The sequence below is a fragment of the Colletotrichum tamarilloi genome (genome assembly GCF_030869305.1).
Source record: "Colletotrichum tamarilloi strain Tom-12 chromosome Unknown Scaffold_38.1, whole genome shotgun sequence".
In the NCBI taxonomy this organism is placed as follows: Eukaryota; Fungi; Ascomycota; class Sordariomycetes; order Glomerellales; family Glomerellaceae; genus Colletotrichum; species Colletotrichum tamarilloi.
The window spans coordinates 158,945-183,940 of record NW_026849421.1 but is presented as its reverse complement, the minus strand read 5'-3'; the positions used below and the strand labels follow the sequence as shown (position 1 = coordinate 183,940).

General features: G+C 54.0%; 6 protein-coding genes across 6 annotated transcripts; 3 read left to right on the top strand and 3 right to left on the bottom strand.

Moving 5' to 3' along the window:
* Positions 1 to 2,150: 2,150 nt before the first annotated feature.
* CTAM01_09539 (2-methylcitrate dehydratase) lies at positions 2,151 to 4,090 on the top strand (the record flags this gene model as incomplete). The annotated part of the gene is made up of 3 exons (XM_060525558.1): positions 2,151 to 2,519; positions 2,643 to 3,420; positions 3,477 to 4,090. Coding segments are annotated over 3 exons (1,761 nt in total), but the record flags the coding sequence as incomplete, so codon positions are not given.
* A 1,115-nt stretch (positions 4,091 to 5,205) lies between these two features.
* Positions 5,206 to 6,175, top strand: CTAM01_09538 (SH3 domain-containing protein; the record flags this gene model as incomplete). The annotated part of the gene is made up of 2 exons (XM_060525557.1): positions 5,206 to 5,259; positions 5,420 to 6,175. 2 exons carry the CDS (start codon positions 5,206 to 5,208, stop codon positions 6,173 to 6,175), a joined length of 810 nt encoding a protein of 269 aa, XP_060379803.1.
* Positions 6,176 to 9,736: 3,561 nt separating this feature from the next.
* CTAM01_09537 (major facilitator superfamily transporter) lies at positions 9,737 to 11,812 on the bottom strand (the record flags this gene model as incomplete). The annotated part of the gene is made up of 6 exons (XM_060525556.1): positions 9,737 to 10,055; positions 10,111 to 10,708; positions 10,760 to 10,890; positions 10,957 to 11,467; positions 11,520 to 11,576; positions 11,662 to 11,812. The coding sequence occupies 6 exons, from the start codon at positions 11,810 to 11,812 to the stop codon at positions 9,737 to 9,739; spliced, it is 1,767 nt and encodes a 588-aa protein (XP_060379802.1).
* A 2,008-nt stretch (positions 11,813 to 13,820) lies between these two features.
* CTAM01_09536 (IBR domain-containing protein) lies at positions 13,821 to 15,948 on the bottom strand (the record flags this gene model as incomplete). Its single annotated transcript, XM_060525555.1, has 2 exons — positions 13,821 to 15,300; positions 15,353 to 15,948. 2 exons carry the CDS (start codon positions 15,946 to 15,948, stop codon positions 13,821 to 13,823), a joined length of 2,076 nt encoding a protein of 691 aa, XP_060379801.1.
* Positions 15,949 to 18,946: 2,998 nt separating this feature from the next.
* On the top strand, positions 18,947 to 19,428 carry CTAM01_09535 (uncharacterized protein; the record flags this gene model as incomplete). Its single annotated transcript, XM_060525554.1, has 2 exons — positions 18,947 to 19,070; positions 19,220 to 19,428. 2 exons carry the CDS (start codon positions 18,947 to 18,949, stop codon positions 19,426 to 19,428), a joined length of 333 nt encoding a protein of 110 aa, XP_060379800.1.
* Positions 19,429 to 22,363: 2,935 nt separating this feature from the next.
* CTAM01_09534 (CorA-like Mg2+ transporter) lies at positions 22,364 to 24,316 on the bottom strand (the record flags this gene model as incomplete). The annotated part of the gene is made up of 3 exons (XM_060525553.1): positions 22,364 to 22,856; positions 22,942 to 23,585; positions 23,675 to 24,316. 3 exons carry the CDS (start codon positions 24,314 to 24,316, stop codon positions 22,364 to 22,366), a joined length of 1,779 nt encoding a protein of 592 aa, XP_060379799.1.
* Positions 24,317 to 24,996: the final 680 nt, after the last annotated feature.

Genomic DNA, 24,996 nt, shown 5'->3' with positions numbered 1-24,996 from the left:
TGTGGCGCCTGTCGCAAGGAGGGCAGTGATGAGAGTGAGGTGAGGGAAGAGAAGTGGAGGGAGGGTAGACGGTACTGCGACTGCGTAGACCGATGATCGTTGAAGGGAAGTGGGGAGAGGGGACCTCGTAGCCTGTAGGGAGGAGACGGGATGATTAGAGGCGGGAACTGGGGCCGGTCCCTCTGCAGATTGCAGTGAGGTGTGCAGTCGAAGCGCTGCTTCCTTCCGTTGCCGCAGCGGTTCCGCTAATTACGAGTCGCCTACAACTTTAGGGTCGTTCCGCGGAGGGTGCGCTGATGTTCCAGCTCTTCAGGCGGAAAGGCCGAGACCGCAGGTGGGTTGCACTGCTAAAAATGCACGTTGACCAGGGTGGGGGATGCAGGGCAGAAGCCTGGTGACGAATGGTTGATGACAACGGAAGTATGGAATGGCGACAAGAAGGTGATGGACACGCTGATGGGATTTGAGGTGGGAATCTGGTTCGTCGAAAGAGAAATATTCCTACCGACCGATGTTTGTGAAAGACTTGTGAAGCAGACCAGCAACCCGGGAGGCTCTACCTACCTATTCGCTTCGCCTACTTGCCTTACCTAAGATAAGGTGGTCTGAGGCTAAGTGAGAGGTCGGATGTGAATTACACTTCAGGATCTGGTCGTTCGATTCAGCTTCATCACCTCCGTTCAATGTCCAGATGCTTCCACGTCGCCGTCGGTGAATGGAGTCTGTGAGGTGGGATATGCCTGGGGCTGACGCTTGGACGCCTGAATCAGTGGCGGCGACAGGTAACATTGTTGTTCAAACATAACTTACATTGAGATCAGGCTGCCGTCAATAGTTTGGACTGCCATTCGGCACTCAACAGGATAGGACCCTTCATGTGCGGCTGTGCTACTGATTTGTAGGTATCCAAGAATAGTCCGTGACGAAAGCCAATTTCAGTCGGGCGAGCCAAATTGAATTTGGCTTACTCAACTGCCCGGCGAACGACAGTGCTCAGACGTCAATCAAGGCCTTTGTTCAAGAGCATGCTGTGATAGGTACGATCTAAGTGAGGCCATCGTAAACTCACAAGTCGGAAGAAGATGACCGGATTTTTATTTTCATTCTTCCAACGGTAACTGCTTGATTTTGGGCACGACTACCTCAAGCCAGTGCTAATCAATACTTCTTGACGCCATTTTCCAATTCTTGAAAGGAGACAATCTTGTGTTTTTCGTCAAGGCTAGGACGAAGCATAATTGCTCTTAGTGCGCATCTAATCTCAAATGCACTTCCTCAGCAGTGCAATCTTTCCGGCTACACAAGTCACCCAGGATGTCTTATGATACAATCACTGCGGAGCTGCCAGTGCCAAACTGCAAGGTCATTGAAGGACTAGTATGAAGAATGCATACCTTGGGCAGAGCATGTGGCGTAGGTAAGGTAAAGAGCGATTTCTCGACTTTCCCCGTTATCCGCGGGAGCCCCAGATTTTGCGATAAGATTGAGTTCGTCCTTATCTAGAACCCGCCACTAGCCGAGGAGACATCCGGGTTTTGCACGGCTCGGTCGACATCCCCCTCTGCGTGCACCTTAATGGGGCATTGGCGTCCCTCTGCCATCTCACTTGGCATCACTGAGATTGTCTTGATTGCTCAGAATGCTGTGCAACTCTTGAAAGCATTCGGTTCGTCAATCGAGTGGTTTTGGTCAATTGATCATTCATCATCATGTTGTGCTGATTCCAGGGCAACTGGTGTATTGAACACCGGCGGGGAAATCACAGGTGCTGGCCGGGGTTCTCCATATTCCTCTCCCAAAGGCCCCAACCTCGTCCAGGTTCACGTCAAAGCTCCCCCATCCCCCCGCCCGCTGCCCCAGGCTAGAGAGGAGCAATTCAGGCCTTGTGGGCTGTAGCTCTCGAATGCCATCATGGCTCGCCAGGGGTAAGCGCAGACAACCTCGGATCAAACAGCCACACAAGCTTCGGCAACGAGCGGCACCCTACCATCCTTACCCTGCCTCCCTTCCACTTGAGCGAGACAAAGCTCCAGTTGCTACGGCGTAGAAAATACTGCTCTGCCATTCTTCTCTTCCTTTTCCAAACTCTTCTTCTTCCTGATCCGAGTGACCAAGCAGAAGAGAGAAAGAGGCATTGAGACTGTGACAATACCCAAATATCATTGATACCCCCCCAAAGGCCATCCACTTCTCACCACTCTTCTCCCAATCAATTGACCTGCATACATCCATCACACCTCCTCGCGGTCATGTCTGCGGCGGTCAACCGAGGTCTCAGGACAGCTTCCCGATCATTGCGTCTCCAATCGCGAAGCGTCCGCCTGGCCACTCCTCTCCGCGCCGGTCTCGCCTCCACTAACTTTGCCGCCCGCTCCGCACCTCAACAATCCCACAACTTCACCACCTCATCTGCGAGACAGAGCGCCGCACCAGCCATGGCCGAAGCGAGAGAGTACGATCCTGAGATCAAGGACATTGCCAACTACGTCCAAAGCTACAACGTCGATTCCGAGCTTGCTGTAAGTCTTTTTTTCTTTCTTTTTTCCTTTCCATCCTTCTTTCATAGCCTGGGCGACCCGCCCGAGTTTTACCCCGCGTCACAGTCAGATCGCCGCCGCTAACCGCCGCTTTCGTGAGAATAGTTCGACACCGCACGATGGGTTTTCCTCGACACTCTCGGCTGTGGTCTTGAGGGCCTCCGCTTCAAGGAGTGCAGCAAGCTCCTGGGTCCCATTGTCCCTGGCACCGTCGTTCCCAATGGCCCCAAGGTCCCTGGTACCGACTTTCAGCTCGACCCCGTCAATGCCGCCTTCAACATTGGTGCCATGATCCGTTGGCTCGACTACAACGACTGCTGGCTCGCCGCCGAATGGGGACACCCTTCCGACAACCTGGGTGCCATCCTGGCCGTGGCCGACTGGATCACTCGTACCAACAAGGCCGGCGGTAACATTGCTGGCGGCAAGCAGTTCACCATCCGCGATGTTCTCGAGGGTATGATCAAGGCTCACGAGATCCAGGGCTGCTTGGCTCTTCTAAACTCCTACAACAAGGTCGGCCTCGACCACGTTGTCCTCGTCAAGGTCGCCAGCACTGCTGTTGTCTCCAAGATGCTCGGCCTCAACGAGAAGCAGATTGCCGACGCTGTCACCCAGGCCTGGGTCGACGGCCAGAGCTTGCGCACCTACCGTCACTCCCCCAACACCATGTCCCGCAAGTCATGGGCTGCCGGTGACGCCTGCCAGCGCGCCGTCAACCTGGCGCTCAAGGTCATGAAGGGCGAGCAGGGCATTCCCACCGTTCTGTCTGCCCCCGTCTGGGGTTTCTACGATGTTCTCTTCAAGGGAAAGAAGTTCGAGTTCCAGCGCCCTTACGGCAGCTACGTCATGGAGAACGTTCTCTTCAAGGTCTCCTACCCTGGTAAGTAATTCATGGTAATACTCATAATTCTGAGCATGTCAATTGACGAGACACAGCCGAGTTCCACTCCCAGACTGCCGTCGAGGCCTCTTCCAAGATTCACCAGCAGCTCAAGGCGATGGGCAAGTCGGCGGCCGACATCAAGGGCGTCACCTGCCGCACGCACGAGGCCTGCATCCGCATTATCGACAAGCAGTTCAAGCCCATGGACAACTTTGCCGACCGTGACCACTGCATCCAGTACATGGCCGCCACCATGCTCGTCTTTGGCCGCCTCGAGGCTACCGACTACGTCGACGGCAGCGAGGCCGCGACCTCCCCTCTCGTCGAGTCCCTGCGCCAGAAGTTCAAGTGCGTCGAGGACCCGCAGTTCACCAAGGACTACCACGACCCCGCTCTCCGAACCATCTCCAACGCCCTGACTGTCGAGTTGAACGACGGCACCGTGCTCGAGGAGGTTGTCGTCGAGGCACCTCTCGGTCACCGCCTGAGAAGAGAGGAGGCCAAGCCCGAGATCCTCAAGAAGTACAAGAGGCACTTGGAGCCCCACTTCGATGCCGGCAGGGTCAAGCAGCTTGTCGACCTTGGCCTGGACCCCAAGAAGTTGGAGGCCACTCCTGTGGATGAGTATGTCGATCTGTATGTTGCCAAGGACAGCAAGTTCATCTAGGCGGTGGCGCATAAATGATTTCTAGGGAAAGATCTAGGAAAAAAGATTGGATACTATAGATGTTATGTTTCTAAAGGATTTAGATATGGAAATCTGACAAATAGTATTGTGGCGCTCAAAGGAAAGGTCCATCTTTGGTATAAGGGGTTTCGTTCCTCGTGTCGGCACCGTGTACGACGAGTCATCGGTCAATGCATCTGAGTGGCTGTCTCTAAAGATGATGTCCGTTTGGATATGAAAAGTTTAGGCGATACGAGTATTGTTGGACACCCGACTGGCTACGCGCTAATGGCTTGTCGCTGACGAATCCGCCCCTGCAAGAAGCTCCTACGGCGCCCTCCCGACTCGGACAAGTCCTGCCCAGGCACGGCCAGGTTTGGCGGGCACAGCCTCCCCGAAGCTCTTTAGGGGATGATTGGCTTCATCGTAACCCAAGCACCCAAAATCTGTACGGGAGTATAGGCAGTACCTTGGATGACTGATGATCGCCAAGCCCAGTTCCCTGAGCTGGAGTCTGGGCGACGTTCACCTGGTGGGTATTTTTCAGTGGATGTTTCTCCTGGAGCGGTGGAAACGGAGACGACGAGGACACCAGGACACCAAGAGAAACGGCTAGCTCGGGTCACGGCATTGTTTTGCGTTTCACAGGCCAGACACTTTTCGTTTTCCAGAGTGTCATTTGGAACCACAGGGACCACCAAAAAGGTGAGGGACTCCAAGTCTCGAAATGCATGGCGTGTTACCTAAGCCGCACTGCCACTCACCTTGGGTACCTACCGTGCTACGGCCTGCCGACGGATACTTGTACGGCGTACGGTCTGTACCTCCCACTTGGCCCTCCACCAAGAGCGCCACTTTAGTCCGTACTGATCTCCTGTTCGGACCTTTACTTCACTCCGACCGCATCTGTTTGTTCTGGAAACAACTTCGCCTCCTTCGATTTTTCCAACGTCTGAATCTGATACCCTCTTGCTTTTCGACTCACGAGAAACCGTTTGCTTTACTCACCTTAATACCGACCGACAACAACACTCGACTTTCCACTGCACACCTCTCGAGCAACACTTTGATAGCCCATCTAGATTCAAGTGGGGGTTAGTCTCACAACAGGCACCATGGACAGGCAAACCATCATCGAGACCAACCGGTCGCTGCGCACCATCAAGAACGTAGGTCAATTCCCGACACCCTTCCGAGGCTGTCGAGAGAGGCGCGGACGATGCTGGTCAACTCTGGCTGCTTCCGATTCCAGATCTCTCGACTTCCCGCCCGATCCGCAATCCCACGGAACCGCAGAAGCACTCTATGCTAACGTACCTTGACTTCCAGGAACTCGAGAACCTCCTCGAAAAGGGCGTCATCTCCGAAGATGCCTACGACAGCATGCACGCCACCCTCCCCGCCGAGACCCCCCTCCACGGCGCCGCATCCCGCGCCGCGCCCGCCGCCGCCGCTACCCCCGTCCAGCACAACAACCCAACCTCCCCGCCGGCCCCGACCGCCGCCATGGCCGCCCTGAACGTCAACCCCTCCGCCTCCCCGGCGCCCCCCTCCTACAACCAGACCGGTCCCCCCTCCCTTCCCGCCCGCACAAACGAGAAGCCCGTCCTGGCGCACGCCCGCGCGCTGTACCGCTACGCCGGCGCCGACGCCCGCGACGTGGCCTTTGAAAGGGACGACCGCATCGCCATCCACGAGTACATGAACGCCGACTGGTGGATGGGCCGGAACCTCCGCACCGGCCAGGAGGGCATATTCCCCAAGACGTACGTCCTCGTCGAGCAGGACATGGCCAAGGGGGCCTTCGCTCCCGTCCCGGCTCCCGCTCAACCTCAGTACGCGGCCCAGCAGCCGCAGTGGGCTCCTCAGCCGCAGTACGCCCAGCCTCAGGGCCCGCCGCCCCAGCAGAACCCGTATAACGCCGACGCGCCGCCTCAAGCTGTCGCGGACCAGAGCACGGGTGGTAAGGAGGGCGGCGGCAAGGGGGCTGAGATGGGCAAGAAGTTCGGAAAGAAGCTTGGTAACGCTGCTATCTTTGGTGCTGGTGCTACCATTGGTTCCAACATTGTCAACAGCATCTTCTAAGTGTGTTGTTGATGGTGAGGTGCTGAAAAATATGTTGGTAGTTTGCTTTGTGACATACGGACAGAAATGGTTCTTTCTGCTCGATGATGAACATTGCTGGAAGGACTAAAGGGCTAGATTGCCTGTCCTCCTTTTTCGTTATCTGCTGGGGAACTGGGTGTATATCTGAAATTGTCCTCAGGAAAGCTCCTGCCCAACATGCCCCGCCAATCGTGGGGAAGCTCGGCTGAAGTTGCTTTGAATCGGGATTGCTACATGGAGAAGATTGGCACATATGGACACGCTCATTCTGTTGTTGTTCCCTCTCTCCCGCTAATTGGTCATGGGCCCAGGCGTTACATCTGAATTTTATAGGGCCATTCCGTATATTGGAATCAAATGATATACTTTTTTATACAAGCTTCCCGGTGACGTGATACCGGGGCTTTCCACCTGTTTTCTATGCGTCTGTTTGTCTGTCGTCACTTGTTGGGCTCAATCTATGAGTGAACTATGAGTGAACTATGAGTAGTAACGTGACAACCTAGAAAGTCAGCCTGCTTCGTTCAGGTAAGCTAGTCGATCGAAAGGATCTCCCGAAGGCATAGACTTGATTGGGTGGAGGGGGTTGTATCTTTCGTGGGCAAATCAACTCGGAAACGGCTTGGTCGGTGGGCAAAATGACTCCAGGTTGCTACCGGAGGATTTCCATGTCATGCCTCCGTCTTCCTAGGTGTCCTGTTTTGTGTGTACTATACCCAAAACACGCGCTTCTGAGATTCGAAACTCCAATCAACGCACGAGCTTCGGGGCAAAGAACGTGTGAACGAGAGAACGAGTACTAGAAGAGAAGGGGGTATGTAGATGGATGACTTCGCGGCTCGGTCACCCCGGACATCCGAGGTGGTCTGGGTCTGTGGACCGCACCCTTCTAAACTGCTCGTTACCGGTCTGACGGGTGGTTTCCCTTTTGATCGGGGGCACCAGGGTTGATGGAGAGGAGAAGAAGGGGGGGATACTAGGTTTGGGAGGTTCGGAGGGCGAAGGTATGTGTGTGTGTGTGTGAACTAGGGATAGGGGAAGGGGGCGGAGGGTGGTCATGGCTCGACGATGGCTTCGTTTTGCTTCTCCTTTGGGGTATTTCGAAGAGAGAGTGAGAGTGACAGAGAGACCCACAGAGGAATATGGAGACATATTACATTCCTCAGGTCCGGGTGCTTTCTTCGAATCGGTGAGCTTGATCGCCCTCGGTCAATAACAACTCTCTATTATTCCTCACGTCCTGAGTGTTCTCCTTTGAATCTGGAGAAAGTGACAGATACCCCGGGATTCGACGGTTTGCTAGGTGGAGTCAACCTTGTAAGATGACGAAAGAACGGCAACTTTCGAATGTTCGTTTTCTCTTCTTGTTGCTATAAGCCGGCGAAGTGGATGAGGCTGGGTGTAGTGAGGCTTTGGGGGCTGCCAGGCTGTGCATATCAAGTGCGGCGTTACTGCTGCTGCTGCTGCTGCTAGTTAATCTGTCTTTAAGTTTGCTTGTTATAGACCCGATGTCATCATACCCGTCTCCTAGAGAAAATATCTAATAGGGATCATGCCTCAATAGGTAACTTTCGGGACAAAAGCAGAGATGTGAAGCAAGAGTTCTTGATTTCCTCTGACGATCTATCGTATCCCACTCATCCCACCCGTACACACACATATATACACTTGCCTACCTACGACGATCAAGAGAGGCGCACGCTGTGCACAAACCAGATACTGCCCTCCCGTCCACCTCTCATACTGATACGCCGGTGTGAAAGTGCGAGGCAACCTCTCTCGTCTCTCCCTATCCTGGATACTTCTCCCAGTCCCAGTCCCATCCCACCACCAAAACTCATCCAATCCCCATCATCCCCCCGGGTGAGATCTCTCCGACCCTCACCCTACCCCCCTCCCACACATCACTCTTCACCAAACCCCAGACTTCATACATCACCCACCCCAGAGTTCCTTCCATGGATTAACCCCCCTTCTATCCCACCACCCTCTTCGAAGACCTCCAACGGGATGAAAGGACGTAAGGTTTAATCGAATCGCGCTGCTCCGTCCATCCCTCCTTCTCTCATTTCGCCATCCATCCCTAACCGGGTTATTCTTAGACTTTCTTCTAGTTCCCTTGGTTCAAATGTCGGTACCGAGGCCGTGGACGAACATGTGCTCGGTTCGGGGAACGGAAAGAGATCGGGGAAACAGAGAGGGAAAGAGACGGGGGGGGGGGGGGGGGGAAAAGGGGGGAAACCGGGGTGGGGGGGGGACTTTACGCGTTTTCCCCCCCGGTTTTGGGGGTATGTCCCCCCCGCGGGGGGAGTTTTTTTCATGAGGGGGGGGGGGGGGGGGAGGGGGGGGGGGGGGGGGGGGGGGGGGGGGGGGAGAAACGTGGGCAATCCGGTTCGGGCGTGAACTTTCACGTCTTTCACCCCCGTGTTTGGTCAGTCATGCTCCCCAGACTGGGGTAGTTCTTCTCATGAACGGGGAGGGGATCCGATGGGAGTTTGGGAATCTGGGGGTTCTTGTGCGTGGTGGATTTGAATCTGGGGATGCCGTATGCAGTTCTGATTACGAGCTTCCCCATGGATGAATTGATGTTTGTTGGGTTAGGTACTCTCCAATCGTCACTTTGGTCTTTTCATGAGGCAATTGAGCAATAATCATATCTTCGTGTTCGTGAGTCTCACTGATTTTGAAGTGTCTACCGTGATTTGATAGTCCAGGTAATGTGTACATCCTCATATCTCATCCTCTCAAGATGGTAGCAGTACATCGTATCGGCGTTCTCCTTGCGGTCACAATCGCAAAACATCACCGAGAGCATCGAAAGTTCAGGACAAAAAGAGGGTTGATATTCATTCCGCTATCCAATCTACCCCATCCTCCGTCGTGCCGAGAGAAACTTATGCCTACAGTATCTTAGAGAACACATACTCTTCCTCCCTTCTCAACGGAGTACCATGGAGTAAAATGAACAAGTTCACCGCCTCTCCCTCGAGAATATCTCTCAACAACATCCAAGTGTCGAAAGACTTTGCTTCTCCCCAAATCTTACCGCTGCCACAATGCAGCTACAAAAGACGGGATTAAAGAGATGAGGTAAGTGAAAAGGGGACAGCAGAGCGAAAACGCCAACAAAAACACCACCAGTCTAGCAGGCTCCGAAAACACGTTCCCGCCCAACCCACCACCGCCTCTTTACTTCTTCTCCGAGAGTGAAAATGAACACAACAGACCCGAATCGAAGTACGGGTCTGCTGGCGCTGGTGGAAAAGAATTCGGACATGACGCTTCGGCCACTCGTGGTGCATGCGCCCTTCCCACTTTGTGACAGCTTTCCAAAGGGTGGAATTGCAAGTTCTTCTCTGCTCCGCTTCATCCTCTACAGCAAACGCTGAAATACTCCTCTGTCTCTCCGTGTTGAACATTCTGTCGTTTTTTTTTCTTTCTCTGCAATCTGTCGTACGCTTGCGTCTGTCACGCAGGGGCTACTACACGCACTTCGAAAATGGTTTGTAGTCCCCTCGAGAAATGGCAATGTGTATGCCTTTACATCGGCCGAGCAATGCCAATGGGAGTACCCATCTTCTCGTCCTGCCACTGCGGGCGCTCGTTGTTCCAGTACTGGTCGTCGTCCTCGAGCGTCTTGGCCGGGGCGACCTGGGGCTCGAGGCGGCCGGCGGTCCAGGCACGCATCGGCTTGCCGTACTTGTACATGACGGGCAGCAGCATCGAGACACCCGCGAGCGCTGCGCTGTAAATGCCAAAGTTCTTCAAGAAGCCGAGCTGCTCGATCCAGGTGGTGACGTTGAAAGACATGATGAAACCGATGATGAGACGGGATGAGGAGACGTTGACCAGGACGGGTCTGACCACACATGTTAGCTGCGAGATTTGAGTTTGGTGATGGGACAAAAACTTACCCTGCGAAACGGGGATAACTCTCAACCAAGTACACGGCGAAAATGGTGTTGGCGGTCAACAAGCCGAAGCCGATCAAGAAGATGGAGACAAGCACAACGATCGAAGGCAGTGTTCGAATGTTCTCACCGGCGTACCCGAACAAGATCGGGCCAACGATGGAAGCGAGAAGAGGGAATATCAAGCTGAGAAGATGGGCCTCGGGCTCACGGCGACCTCCATTGCGCTTCGCGATATAGTTGGAAATCTTATCGGCCACGTAACCGCCAAAGAACCAGACGAACGGACTGGCGATGACGATGGGGATGACGGCGAAACCAAGCGTCTCGAACTTCCAGCCGGCGGCAATCAGGAGTGACGAACCGACCTGGCCGGCGGCACCCTGCATGGAAACAAGGATGGAGTTGATGATGATGACCCAGATGATGTTGGGGAAGAGAGTCGTCTTGAACATGTCAATGACGGATTGCTTGGCCTCCTTCCACTCGTAGCCGTAGTTGAAGATGCCGAACTCATCCCAGTTAGAGCGAGGGCGGAAGGTCGATTCGTCGATGCGAGGACGGGTTTCACCGGGGCGCAGGGGGTATACCTCCTTACCGGCTGTTCCATTTCATTAGCCATATACATCAATGTTTATATGATGATACTCACCAAGCTCATCGTCGCTGCGGATCCAGCGGGTCTCGGGCACGAGCAGGATGAGACCAATCCAGGCAATCACACCAACACCGGAGGTGATCCAGTAGATGAAGCGCCAAGAGAGGCGGGAAACAATAATGGGACTGTTTCAAATGGTCAGTCACCGTAGAGAGCCACTAGTGTATTCGACAAGTGTTTCAAAGTCTCACCTCATGATACCCAAGCTCACAATCAGGAGACCTTGAGAGGCACCGACGGAAGAGATGGCCTTGTTGCGCTGGTGGATGAACATCATGTCCTGGATGATGAGGGGAATCAGAGCCTCAACGGCACCTGCACCGAATCCCTGGAAGCAACGAGCAGCCAAATGGCTTCCGAGACCCTGTGAGAAGCCAGCCCAGAGACCTCCAGTCCATGCCAGGAAACCAGAGAGCAGAAGCACGGGGCGACGGCCAATGGCAACCGAGAGCGGAACAAGGAGGTAGGAACTGAGTCCGTTGACGAGCAAGGGGACGGAGGCCAGCAGGGCGACCTGGTACAGTGGCGGTCCGCCAAGGCCAGAAAGAAGCTTGACGGGGTCGAGGTTGACTTCGCCGGGCTTGTTCAGGGCCGTGATATCGATCTGGCTGAGGATGTGGGGGTCGATGCCAGAATACTCCAGCACAAACACTGGTACCAGGGCACCAACAATGAACTCAGCCGCGAGGGCGAGTGAGCCGACTGCGGATTGATCAGTATCCAAACAGATGTTGTCTCCCAATATCTCACTTACAGAAGCAGAGCGCGCCAATGGATGTCCATTTCCTCCAGTTGGGCAAGTTCAGGGGATCTGTCAAGCCGTGTCAGCAACCATTATGCGCCATCAAGCCGATCATCCCTCTCCAAATTCTAAGTCACCATAGTCGCAGACTAACCCTTGGGATCCGGTGTGGGCATGGGCACAAATCGAATAACTCCTCCCTCGAATAACTGCGTCGATCCCACGACCAGGGCATTGGGGCTCTCGACCCTCTGCACCGTGGCGAGGTTATCCGTAGATTCGGTCCAGCCGCTCTTTGACGCCATCTTGAAAGTCCTGTCCAAGGAACTTATCTAGATGTCGGATATTATCGTCGTCGCCGTTCTTGTACAATGTATCGTGATGTATATCGGCCAATTTCCAATCTCTAAAATCTTTGTTGATCACGGAGTCGCTTTCGTATTCCTCCCCGCGGAATTTAGTCGTCTGGCCAGGAAAGGAAGCAAGAGTCTCCGGGAAGGATGGACGGCGGCGAGGGTTTGGAAATATACTGCTGCATGTCGCCGTGCGGTGACAGGTTGGCACGAGGGGCGAGCGCTCTGTCATAGGCCGGCCGCGGTTAGACGAGCAGTCTAATCTGAGACGAAGGCCGATGTGTGCAACTGCGCAACTGTTTGAGCGCACGGAGCAATGTACGGGGGGGTAAGAAGGGATAGACTCGAAGCATTTCCAAATTGGTCAACTCATGCGGATGTTTGGGGGGTGATTTGATTTGGGAGGGATGGGCGGCATCGGATCGACCTAATCCTGGCCTCGCATCTGTTGGTCAAGAGCCTATTCGGGCAATACGTCAACCTGGGTCTTAGTTAGCAAGACTCAACAACTCTACGTAGTATAGCCCTCCACTGGCCCACACAAACAAGACAACCTAATGGAGCCTTCAGTCGATCTGCCCCGCGCTGAGCCAAAACGAACAAGCTTTATGAAATAATCGTGTTTGGTCCGCCTCTACTGCCGAAAAAGACAGCAACGGACAAAGTCTCTTTCGGAACGGACCAACGAGAAAGTGAGATCATGATGGCAACCGACATGAACTTTGGTAAGCACGACAACTAGAGAAGACAGAGAGAGACAGAATGAGAGAAAGAAAGACTGCCATGCCATCCCTCGGGAAAGCTCTCGTCAACTCATCACTGGAAGAGGTCGGGCCTTGCGAGCAACGTATAGTTGGGATGGTTGCAAAGTGACGGCACCGTCGACCCTTGTGTCACTCCTGAACCGCCACGATCCCACTGTTGTAAAACTCTCAGATACGGCGAAGAGTTTTGAGTTGTTGCGATGGAGGGGTGGGTTGGCCTCGAATTGGTTCGAGCTGAAACACCATCACATTAGTCTATGCAAGGTCAACCCTTGTCTCTCCGCCTTGAGCCTCAACGCAGCCCACCCCGGTAGTGGGCGGCAACCTACAGTAGACCAACGGCATCGCAGCGCTCGGAGAATTTGAAAAGAAAAAATACAACACCTAGAGGTTAATTTCGACGAGCCGGCGTAGAACTTACGTACGATCCCACAATTTACCCCATACTTTACCATAGGCCCATCAACTACTCCGTACGATCCATGGCAAACACGCCGACACTGTCGTGAACTTGACATCCGATTTCGATGAGAGTCATACCCTCTGATGTGACGCCAAGTTTCCTACGCACCCATACATCTTCCAAACATGCTTCGACACGGATGAATATTTACTAGTGTACAGGCGAAGCGTGGGCCGCCATGTTCCACCGCCACTCTCGGCCCGCTTTCACAAGCTGCCGTTCATGGGATGAGCCTCGGGCCAATCTTTCGAATCCCAAAGGCCTACTTAGTTACGTGTTTGCCTTGTTCGGATTCTTCATTCAAGACTCGTCGTGTTGTCGGTAAGTCACTTAACACCAGACGTCCGCCGGCAATGAAAGAATCTGAAATAAATCGTCCATTCGTGTCCGGTTCCCCTTTCATCGCGCTCGCCAACCGGCACTACCTGATCCGCCCGTCTGTGTCATGAAATGCTGCCATCCGTCCACCCGTCATCGCAAAATAGGGTGTTGAGAAATGTCAAGCCCCTTTCCACCTGGTGACTCAAGGAAACATTCGCAACCAATGCTGCTAGTGCAGGTGCTAAACCAATGAGTGGTATCCATGCCCGATATGTACCCAAACCTCCAAACTCCTTATAAACATCAAAATCCTAGGTATCTGTGCGCGACGTACGAAGCCGAAGAACATTCGGTTGCAGGTGATGCTACGAATCGAAAGCAAACGTTGATGCGAGGCGGCGGCGAAACTAAATTAGTCCCTGCTTGGGAGAGACTCGGGAAGTGATGATGCTAGGATCTCATCCTGAGTCTCGGTATCGTCAGGCCATGTGGGCAGGTCGAGCGATGCATACTGCTCGCCAGTCTGTTCCTCCAGTTCCTTTCGGAGTATTTCGATTGCAATCAGCCAACGTCGTTGCAGTCTCTGCTTGCGGTCATTAAAAATCTTGACCAGGGTATCTTCTTCTTGCGCAAAATCCGTTGCCAGATTCTCTATATCCTGCTCCTTCTTGTCGGTCAGTTTCTCGAGTTCTTGCTCCTGTCGTTCCAAAAGCTCCTCCATGCGCTTGGCCTGCCGGTCTCGCAAAACGTTGATTTTTGCCTGATGCAAACGCTCCATGCCATCTCGCACGTTGTACTGTTGTCCCAGCAGGCGTAGGTCCCTCTCTGTAACTACTCGTGGTGGCAGATCAGCATTCTGCGTCCGGCCAAGCCCATCGCAGTACGCCTCCATGTGCTTGAGACGAATCTTGACACTCTTTTCGCTCTGGTCAAGCGTTGACCGAAGATCCATCTCAGCCTCAATTTGACGTTCCTCCAAGTGAGCAGCCGTCTTCGCGTGACGCTCTTTCATCTTATCGATCTGGTCCGAGTATCGGTCCGTCAAGGCCTGCTTCTTCTCAGCGTGTCGCGTCCACATGACCCATTTCTTCTTCCTCAAGTACGCCCGGAATCGATCCAGCTCTTGGTTCATCTCGTCTTGCAACGCAGCGAACTGCGCGTTCTCACGGGTCCGCTTCTCTGCTTCAACCTTTTCAGCGGCTTCGGCGGCTGCCGCTGCTTCTTGAGCAACCTTTTCCGCCTCCAATTCAGCTTCTCTGGCCTCTTCCTCCATTCTCCTGCGCTCCAACTCTTCGTCTCCGTTGCAAAAGTTGGGGCAACCCACGGATGGATCCCAGATGGCGCCACAGATGTAGCAAAACTGAGCTTTGCATCTGCAGGTCATGTGGGTGCACCCCTGGCTTAACTCGACTAATGTTCGACACTTATAACAACGTCGCCAGCCGGATTTCTCGCCCATCTTGAGAACGGCCTCCAGTTCCCAGTCAGAAGGGCAATCTTTGCCTACGGGATGGGCATTACGTTTGCACATGACGCATACCCGTGTCCGACATTTACGGCACACCACATCAAAAGGGTGCTTCGGGTCGATCCGGTTGCGAGGAGGGATAAATTCACCACAGGCCGTATTTGGGCAAAAGATCCTAGCTTCCCAAGGTGTGCTGAATTGCAAAACCGCCTTCAAAAAGGCATGTTGCTCCTCTCGGTTGAGGATTCTCTGAATGATGGATCCCGGGATTGGCTGTGTGCAGCATCGAGGCGGCATTTTGGACTCGTCCGTCGTAGCTTGCTGGATCATGATACTGAGGCATTCGGCACAGTATGTGTGGCCACACGGTAAGCTGTGCAAGGCATTCGACTTGTTGAAATCATTGCGACAGCATATGCAAGAACTTGAGGTTGGTCAGCGCGGATACGAAAGTAAGAGGTGGGGGGATTACATACACTGTGGATTCGAGCAAGCCAGACTTGCGCTTCCATCGTATTTTCCTAATGCTCTCTTTGATGCTAAAGTAGCTTTTTCTTGAAGTCACGCTGAAGAGGCTGTGTGCGGTTGTATCGTGTGGTATGGCTGGGGAGGCCTTTTGGATTTTTGGTTGGTGGATATTGGGATCTATTTGCGATAGATACTTGTCGTACTGAGAGAAACTGAGGCTCTTGGAGCGTTTTCTTGCGAGGGAATGCGGAGGAACGTCGGCGGCAAGCGGGACAGCATGTAAAGACGGATGAGATGTCAAGGTTGTGCTTGCTGAATCTCGCGAGGCATTTGAGAACGTTCGGACATGTTGCGTCGCGATGGTCGAGGTCTGCGATTCCGCGCTCGAGGTATTGCGCTTATCGTGTGTGAACCGGGACGTTGGAATACCTAAGGCGGCTGCCTTTGCGACCAATTCCTCCTCAACATCTGCTTCTGATCGTTGCGACGACAGCCGCAACACCTGGGCGCGATATTCTACCTCGCCATCGTCTGGGGTAGTCATGAGAGGCGGCGGACGGGCCATGTCCGGAGATGAGCTCGTCTGGCCAGCGAGCGAACCCATGGCGGGCAGAGGGGTCGGAAAAGAGGAAATCGTCAAGTCAGGGCAGCGCGAGCAGAGGCATCGTGGTTCGAGGCTCGGTGTGGTTGACAGCTCTCCGGACCTCGCCGGCCGGTCAAGCAGACGAAGGTGGTACGACTAATTGGCAATTAATGCGCAGATGGTTTGAAACGGAAGTTGCAGGTACTGACTTGACATCGAACGGATCAAGTGAGGCCGGAGAAAGGATGAACCCACGAGGCAGGGCAACCACAAGCTCTGGCGAGTAGGCGAAGTGGACAGCGGCAATGATAGGACGAGAGGAGAGCCAAGGTTTGCCAGTGGTGGAGGGCAAGGAAGGCCCAAGGGCGAGAAGCAGGAATAGGTGCGGTGGGATGTGCAGTAGGTATTGGTAGAGGGCGCGAAAGGGTGGTGTACGTCGTTTCTTTTTTGGGTGTGAGGGCGAAACGGCGAATTGGGATGCGGCCTGGACCGCGAACGTGACTTGACGGGATAGGAGGATGATGCAAGGTTTGGTGAGTGTCGATTGATTGTCGAGGAGGGGATGGGGAGCCGAGCTGAGCGTCGCTGCGTATGCCGGAAAGACGATTGAGTGTGAAAGGGCGGTTGATGGCAGGGGCGAAAGCGCAGATCTTGGGGACCCTTGAGAATGACAAGGGGGCTATCCGTCCACGGCAGGCTAGAAACGGAGCGGGGAGAGGCAGTAACTGGTCGTGCTGCGACGCTGTGGTGGTGAGATGGGCGGGTAGGGACTGTAGTAGTGACGGTACGGATGGAGACCAGACCGTAAGGAGGACTCGGGCGGAGGGGCTCTCCAAGGTGTCGACAATCAACGTGCCGATGCTAACGTTTTCGAGACAAGGGCCGAACGGTGAGTGCGATTCAAGCCGGGTAGGTGTGCGGTGAATCGGTGGAATGCTAGAGAGAGATACCTCTCCGTAGACAACAGCGGCGCAGGTAAATTCAGGCAAAGGGAGGAAGCTGTGTATTGATTGCCTGCCGCGGCCTCTTACTCTGCTGGTCTGGTACTTTGTCGAATGCAGAGAAGAGTTGGGTGAGAGCGGGACCGCAGTATGATTTGTTGGTGATTTGTCGGCTGATGTGTGACGAGAGCGATAACAGGACGGGACTCTTTCGAAGGGAGTGTGAGAGGAAGAAAAGGAGCCCCGACTGGAGACTGCCCAGGTGGGAATCGGGTAGCGCAGGGCGGGCAGGGGCGGTGGACAGTGGGCCTCCCAAGGTGAGAGCGGTGTTACCTTCTTGTTCGCTGCCCGTGTGGAGAGATGGACACTAATACTCATGGAAAGTACAGGAGACGGTAGGGATGGGGACCCGGGCTTTCAGAGACTACATACTGCGGACAGACTGCAGTCAATTTTCGAGGCAACACAAGATGGCTGGTAAGAGATGACAGAGACATCCAGATGGGCATTAGAGAGCGAGCATAAACATCATAAGAATCAAGATGCAGGCGAGAACCACTGGTTTGGGAAAGATTGGAACAAACGGGACAATGGAGGGACATGGTGACATGGGATTGGGCTTCCGACTGTTGGCGCCACATCCGACATGACCTGATTCCCCATTTCCTGCATGGCTCGACTCCCGTCCGCACTCTGCACTAATGATGCTGAACTCCGTACTTATCTCATTTCACGTGTCTTTACTGCTTCGCGTCAGTAGGTATCTGGGAGGATTCAATAAGTGCCTTACTGGCTGCATCTTCATATAAGAAGAAGTATACGTAAGGTAAGGTACGGCAGCAAACATATAAGCTATTCCTCAGTACAAATCTGCCTTGGCACGCTTGGGCAAGATGTAGCAGCAACAGCAGCCGCCAAAGTTGGCAGGCACCTTGCATCCAATCCCTCCTTCTCTTGCCTTACAACTTTAGAAGGCCCCGCCGGTGCCGCCGCCACGGACAGATACGTACCGAGCCCCGTCCCACCCCGGGCACCTGCACCAACTAAGGTACTTGTAAGGTACCTTACTACGTAGGCATCTCAGCCATTGGATCCCCAGTGAAGAACCCGGAGAAGGAAAGAACGCCCTTGCGCCGCCTTCCCTTTCCCAAATCCCGTTCTGGGTACGGAGTAGGTACATACAACATAAGGTATTCAGTGCGCCTGACCTGCGTTGCCTATCGTTGTGAACCTGCCGCAAAAAACCTTCTGACCGGAGGTAGATTTGCGTCTCATGCTTCTACGTTGATCCGCTTGGACCTCAACGAGGACAACTCCACCTCAAGAACCTTTCCCCCAGTCAAACCACAATCTCCAACTCACTTTTGACAATGGACTTTACAAACCGCAAACGCCGCCAGCAACCCCTCGCACCTTGCAAAGCCTCCTCGATAGACAGGCGATAGATGGACCTTAGCCGCCCAGTGGTGGGCCAACTGACTTGGACAATGTCACAAACTTGACTACCACAGACGGAACCATGCTGATAACACCACTCCTGGCTTCTTCGTCATTGTCGGTCCCTTGACCAACTGCCATCCTCCAGCCTCTACCATGTGGCACGTCGACGTGCCACACTGTTAATGTACAACGTTGGCGCCTGGCGGTGAGCGAACGAAACCGTCCCCGGATACAAGCCTTTGAAGCAGCCTCGATCAAGGCAAAGCTACATTCGGAAATGCATCTCATTCGTTTGTAATACGTGCTATCTGCCCTCTCCTAGGCACCCAGGGGTTATTGTTTCCCCTTTCCCTGTCACCGCCAATAATAAGTTCTGTGCTTGGTCGGCCTGTTGGTACTGACGGCAAATCCAGGTCTTCAAGTTCTCCGGCCTTCACCACAGATCCGACTTTCCTGCATGTGCGACCGGGGAAAGCCACGCTCATTCTCCAGCACCCTCTCGAGCGCCGGCCGTTTCCCTCCATCAGACACCGTTGGCACCCAGTCATAATTCCTAGTATCCGTCGTATGCAGCACTAGATTTGCCGAACCCGAGAGTCAATCCTTATACAGCTTGCCGCAACAATTCGCAATGCATCATGAGCTTTGGCCGGTTGAAGGAAATACCGGAAGCTAACCGTCCCCATGGTACCCGTACCGAGTACGCAGGGATATATCAGCCCACTTTCTCCAAGAACCCCATCCCTCTTCCCGCCGACCGGGGTGAGGCTTTGAGAGGCTCCGTCAAGACGAAGTTTCGTTTCCCACTTGTTTCCCATTCACAATGGCCTTCTACTTACCCGCGCTGCCGATTTCTGCATGCGCTAACAATATTCCCCAATGCTGAGGGGCCTCAGGCTGATGGTAATCAGTCTTCCTGAGGAGACAGACACTCAACGTTCATGTCAGCTACGCCCATGGCACCATCCAATCCCGAATTTGGTTGCCTGACAACTGCATCCTGGACTTCAACACGCAGCCTCGAGATGATCTCGACGCCCACAATGCCAAAATTCGCGTCTCCAACAACTACATTAGCAGTACATGCGAAACTATGAGCCCTTGCCTGCTCGCCACTTAAGCTTTGGAAACGTCCGTGACACTCAAGGTCGATAATAAGGTCGGCCGATGGTCTGAGCTTCGCACAGCTCTATTGACAGGGCCAAAGTTACTCATGACTCCAAAGATACCTCCAATGTCCCCTCAAGACGACCGCCTTGACTCGCCGACGGATTCTCAACCATATTGGAGGAGCTCCAATCGAGATTCTCCTCCACAACTCTAATTGCACTCGGGAAGTATGCTGCATGGCTCTCTTGCCCCTTTCCCCGATTCCCCCGCATTAATAACTCGAGTCCGAGTTCCCGCTTCATGCGGGACTTACTTTAGCACCAAGAACTGCACCGCACCGGCCCCACATTGCGCCGTCCGCTGCCGGAGTCATATCCGGGCTGCCGGAGTTCATTCACATTCACCATGAGACCTAGATCTACTACACTCGCAATCACCTCATCTAAACGCGCAGGCGCCAAAGTAAATGCTGCTTACATCGAAAAACTAATGGTTGGTGGCTGGGAACAGGCACCTTTAAATGTCTCAAGTTGGCGACGGTTGGTTTTCCTCACTGCGAACAGAAACAGAAACCAACAAAGAATGGGAGGGAACAGGACATTGAGCACAAAGCAAAAGGAAGAGCTACGGCTTAACCTTTGCACTCCAACGAAAGTGAGCATGGCCTAGATTGAGGACTACTGACCACTCAAGCTTCCTGGTCATTTCCCCTTCGACTAGTGATCATTCAGTGCGATTCCTGAACCACGTTCCAAATTCAGCAAGGCTGTTCCGGTCAACTCATCGCAATCAGAAATACATTCTCCATTCGGCCTTTCTATCATCCCAGAAAACTTCGTAGAGAACGAAGGATGCCGTCAACCCTGCTGCTGCAAACAACTCGCGAAGAAACCAATGGAGATGTACAGGCTGCAGCAGCCCTTCTTGGCGCCCGCAGCAACATCGAGAACTAGCTAAAGCCATGTCATTGTCCTTCTCCCCATCGCTTACTTGTCGAGATCATTCGCCTCCTGCCCAATATTCGTCGCCGCACATCGAAAGGCATGGCCGCCATCGACCATGGCATTACGTATTTCGGTTCTGGGTAAGCGGCAAGGCGAATAGCTGCTCTTGATACCTGAAGCGGGGGGCGCGTCTCATAAGAAGAGGCTCTCTACTAGAAATTACTCCTCGTCATCGATGCCCATCCCAACAGGGCTCTCCCACGTATCCAGGAGGAGGTTTCTGCCAGAGATGACATGGTACCCAACTTTGATCAAGGAAAGCTACCAAGGTCTCGAAGTACACCGCTTTTCACAACGTGGCAGTACTTTATGGCTTCCTCCCAGGCCGTTTGCTAGTAAACACCACACCGGAATGCAATGCCACCCTACGCTCGAGTCAGTCGTCTACATAACACCGTACGCCTTCCACGAAAGCCGGGGTAAGGGTGGTCTCAGCAGCCCTTGTCTGCCCAATGCACCTAGATGCAGTCACAGACTCCCGAGCCCGTCTTTCAACAGCTGAGAGCAGCAGCTCATCAGACTCTTGTCACTGTGATCTGGTTGAGGGAGCTCTGACCCTCCACGCCGTTTCTCAATTTGAGGTCCGGCTAGCCTCTTGATGCGGCTAGTAGTAGTGGCTTACCTGCCAAAGCTTCGCGAACCAGCGCATCCCCTCGTGGCAGCGGTACTGATATTGGGCTGATTCGCTCGGACATGCCATGCGGAACTCTGGCTGACCTAGAACCGCAAAAGAGAGGGGGAGTAACTTCTCTTCTGCAGCAGCGGGCTCTCTGATGCCAATAGACGAAGTCGTTTGAGGTTTCTCGTTTCTTCATCGCCTCGTCACCCTGCTTCTGCCGTCAAGTGCAGATAGGTGGCTTGGGTGGGTAAGTACCATCGAATCGATGCCGGCTGGGAACCCGACTTTGACATTTCCGGTCGACGCTCTTTCTTGTTCCAGCCGATCAAAGGAAAGCGTTAACCCTAGCGTCTTTGTGCAATCACCGACTTTCCTCAAGTCTGGGTGCCCTCTTTTCGCAAGCCCATCTCGATGGAATGGGAAGAGGCTGAGAAAAGTTTGAAGTCGCCACCGGGCATTGGTGCTACTGCTTCGATAACTTGCGGGGGCCATATCCAAGTGCTTGTTGAAAGAGAGGCGGGCAGTGCCTTGCTGCAAGCTATCAGCGGTAGTGCTTCGTACAGTCGAACAAAAGTTCGGATAGGCGTCTGGGAATTGACAAGTCTCGATGATACAGAAACCGACAATACTAACAGTGGGATCCCTCGAGGAAGACTGCATCCAGGAAACGCCATTGAATCTCTTTGGATTGGAAAGGTCTGTTTGTGTCTATCGAATCTATTGGGGGGTTGTGTTGGGTATAGTTACTATGCTGTTGGTACAGGGATGTGTGTTTTCTAGCCGCGCAACGGAGTATTTACAGGCTCTCTCTCCTTCTAATGAGCTGAGAAGATGGTGATTTGTCTCCCGTGTGGAGGAAAGAAACCTTGACAATATACAAGCCGCATGTGTTGTACAGAATTACGAATGGTAAGAAAAAAAGAGGAAGAGAGGGGGGAGAAAAAAAAATGTTGCTCGTTAGCGCTCGTATAACTCTTTTTTTTTCCTTTCCTCTGCGCCTTGCGCCTGCTTCCGGAAACGCCGCCGCCGTCGTACAGTCCGTTCTAGGGATTGAGTTTTTTCGCACCAAGCCTTCAAATGCTTGAACGGTCTACCTTTCGCTGATGAAAGGCTCATGTGGTTTTCTGTTCTTTCCCTGCTCTGGAGAAAGACGCGATCGCCGCGCTTAAGGCTGACGTGCAAAAGGCATGCAGGAAACAGCCCATGGGAAGACGATGTTCGTTTGGTTTACCTCTGTTTCATGCCCTGCCTGTTGGAATTCGTTTCATTTTTCCTTGTTTCCTGTTTCGTTTTTTTTTTCTTTGTCGCTACCAAGGCTTAGCTCACTGGAACCATTTCTTGGTCGTGCTCTTGGCATTCGCCGCCGCGGCAGCCTTTTGATTCGTCACGCGCCGCATCTTTTCGCGGTTCCTCGCGTCCAGCTGGCTCCCCGGCCCGTCGTCCTGGAACCAATGCTGTTGACCGACGGCCTGCTGCTGAGCGTGCGCTGACGATGACGAGGAAGAAGACGAAGACGACGACGACAGCAGGGAGCGAGTGTTGCGCGTCAGGGGCCCGCGCTCGTCAAACATCATTTTGACGCGCTGGACCTTGCGGAGCTTGACGAGGCCGTACCAGCAGACGATGAGGGAGCAGATTGTCGAGGTGATTGTGACGCCGGCGAAGCCCCAGTTGGTGTCCTCGATGAAGTTTTCGAGGTTCATGCCGTAGAGGCCCGCGAGGAAGGTGCCCATTGCTAGGCCTAGGGTGCCGACGCTGAAGCGGAGGTCTAGGAGCATGAGGGCGTTGCGGTTGGCGTCTAGGATTGCGCGGATGCTGGGTGGGTTTTCCATGTTAGTGATGTGTTCGAATTGTGGAAGCCTCGAGAGTCGCTTTTGGGAGTAGAAAAGGGGGGGCTTACATCTCCTCAGTGTTGCGGATGCCAGACACCAAGTTCTGAGCCTCCTGGACGATTTCATCGCAGAGCTTGTTGTACGATTCCAGCAGCAGCTCCACCTCGGTATGGTCGTCGACGCCGCGGTAGAGGTCGTGGGCCTTTTCGGTGAGGTACATGGCAGCCAGGTCGTCGTCGGCCTCGAGCAGCTCCTCAATGGCGTCGCGGACCAGCTTGGCCTTTTGCTCAAAGGTGCTCACGCGCTTGGAGAGGATGAGTAGGACGCGCAGCTTGTGGCGGTCGATGTCGTGCTCGAGCTCGCTGAGGACGCGGATGACGGGGTCCCGAACGGACTCGAAGTCGGCCTCGAGCTCCGACGTCACGGAGGTGAGGACGGCCTCGAGAGCGCGGAACTCGTAGGGGAGACCGCCTACGCCGTTGCCGCCGCCGCCCTGGGCGTTCTTCTGTTTCAGCTTGCCTTGCAGGTCGTACATGAAGGCAGATTGCGGGTAGGACGTCTTTGAGCCGTAGACGTCGAAGAGGAGGACGCGGTCCTTTTTGATGAGGACTTTGAGGTGGAGGAGGTTGAGGAGGATGGCGGATTGGCGGACAAAGATGTGAGGGAGGTTTGACGAGTCAATCTTTCGCAAGTCGCGGGGTAGCAGGCCGTACTACAAAACATCATATCTTTCGTCAGCGATCCAGTCTCTCATCACCGAGTCTCCCTCATTATCTGGTCCCCATGGAGCACTTCTCTCACCTTTGCGATGAGCTCCGTCTTCTTGAACTCGCCATCCACCAAGATGACCTCGCCGTTCTCGTCCACCTCTGTGCACCGCAGCCTCGGCTCAAGCGCAGCTTTGGCAGTCAGAACGCGGCGATTGTTGAACATAGAGCCCCCTTCGTCGTGGAAGGGGAGGTCGTTGGGCTTCAGCGCCTTGGCGCCGCCCCAGCTCCTGATGCCCCAGAGCTTCTCCTTCCAGGTCCGCCGGCGGGGGGCCGATGGGTCGTCGTCACAGGCATCCTGCCTCACGCGGGTTGTGCTAAAGAAGGCGGTGGCCGTCGAGGGCGACGACGATGCTGCTGTCGCTAGTGGTTCGAGGGCTCTTGGCCTGCGGGATATCCGGGCCGCGGCGGTGATGTGGAGCTCGGGTCGTCTACAGCTCGTCGTCGTCGTCGTCGTCGTCGCACTCGAGAGGGATCTCGTGCCCGTCTTTGGGGTCCGCCTCGCGAGGCACCGGGAGTATTGAGCTGCTGGTCGAGGGGAGCCGCCACATCGGGAGATACAGGCGGCGGAATCGATGCCTTGGTTCCGGCTGCTGAAGATTGGGGCCTCCGTTTGCGACCGCAGGAATCGGAGCAGGTTTGTCGAGGGTACTCGAGTCTGCATCGCGGGAGGCATCGCGGTCGAAGGACCCTTCACCGCATATAATTTTTTATGCTTCCCTCGTGGAGGTTGTCGGGTTCACTTGCACGATGGTCTGCAGGGTCGGAATTGGCGACGCGAAAGCTCTCAATTGTCGTCACTCAACCAACTTTTTTTTTTGGTCGTTTTCGCAGAGAGTTTAAAGTTGGGACCACTGCTGCACGGTCCAGGTGATCACGGACAGTCTTTGATGTCATTCAATACGGCTCTCGCACAGTACGAAACCCACATGGGGGGAAATCTCGAGGACCCTCCAGTAACTTAATTAGCGGGTTGAGAGAAAAAAAAAAAAAGGGCATTTGTTGAAGGGTTTTCACGGGGAGGCAAGAATATCTGCAATCAATCTGGCACGCCTGCTTGGCTGCAGTATTTCTCTTTGGCTTCTTTTGCATAGTATCTCAACTGCCGAGCGCATCGTCCCTTTGAAGTCCAGACGAGGTTTGATAGTTGGAGGCACAAGGTTTTTCACTTACACCATTCTTACCTCAGCTCCAGCTTTTTCTTCAAACCATCCTCATTGATACCCCTCTCATAGAAAGGTCTATCAAGCTCGGCAATTATTTTCGACTCTCATCTCTGAAATGAGACCGCAGAGATAAAAGCCCGTCTGGGGATACGAGAGAGCGAGAGAGAGCGCAAACGGGGAGAAAGGTGGC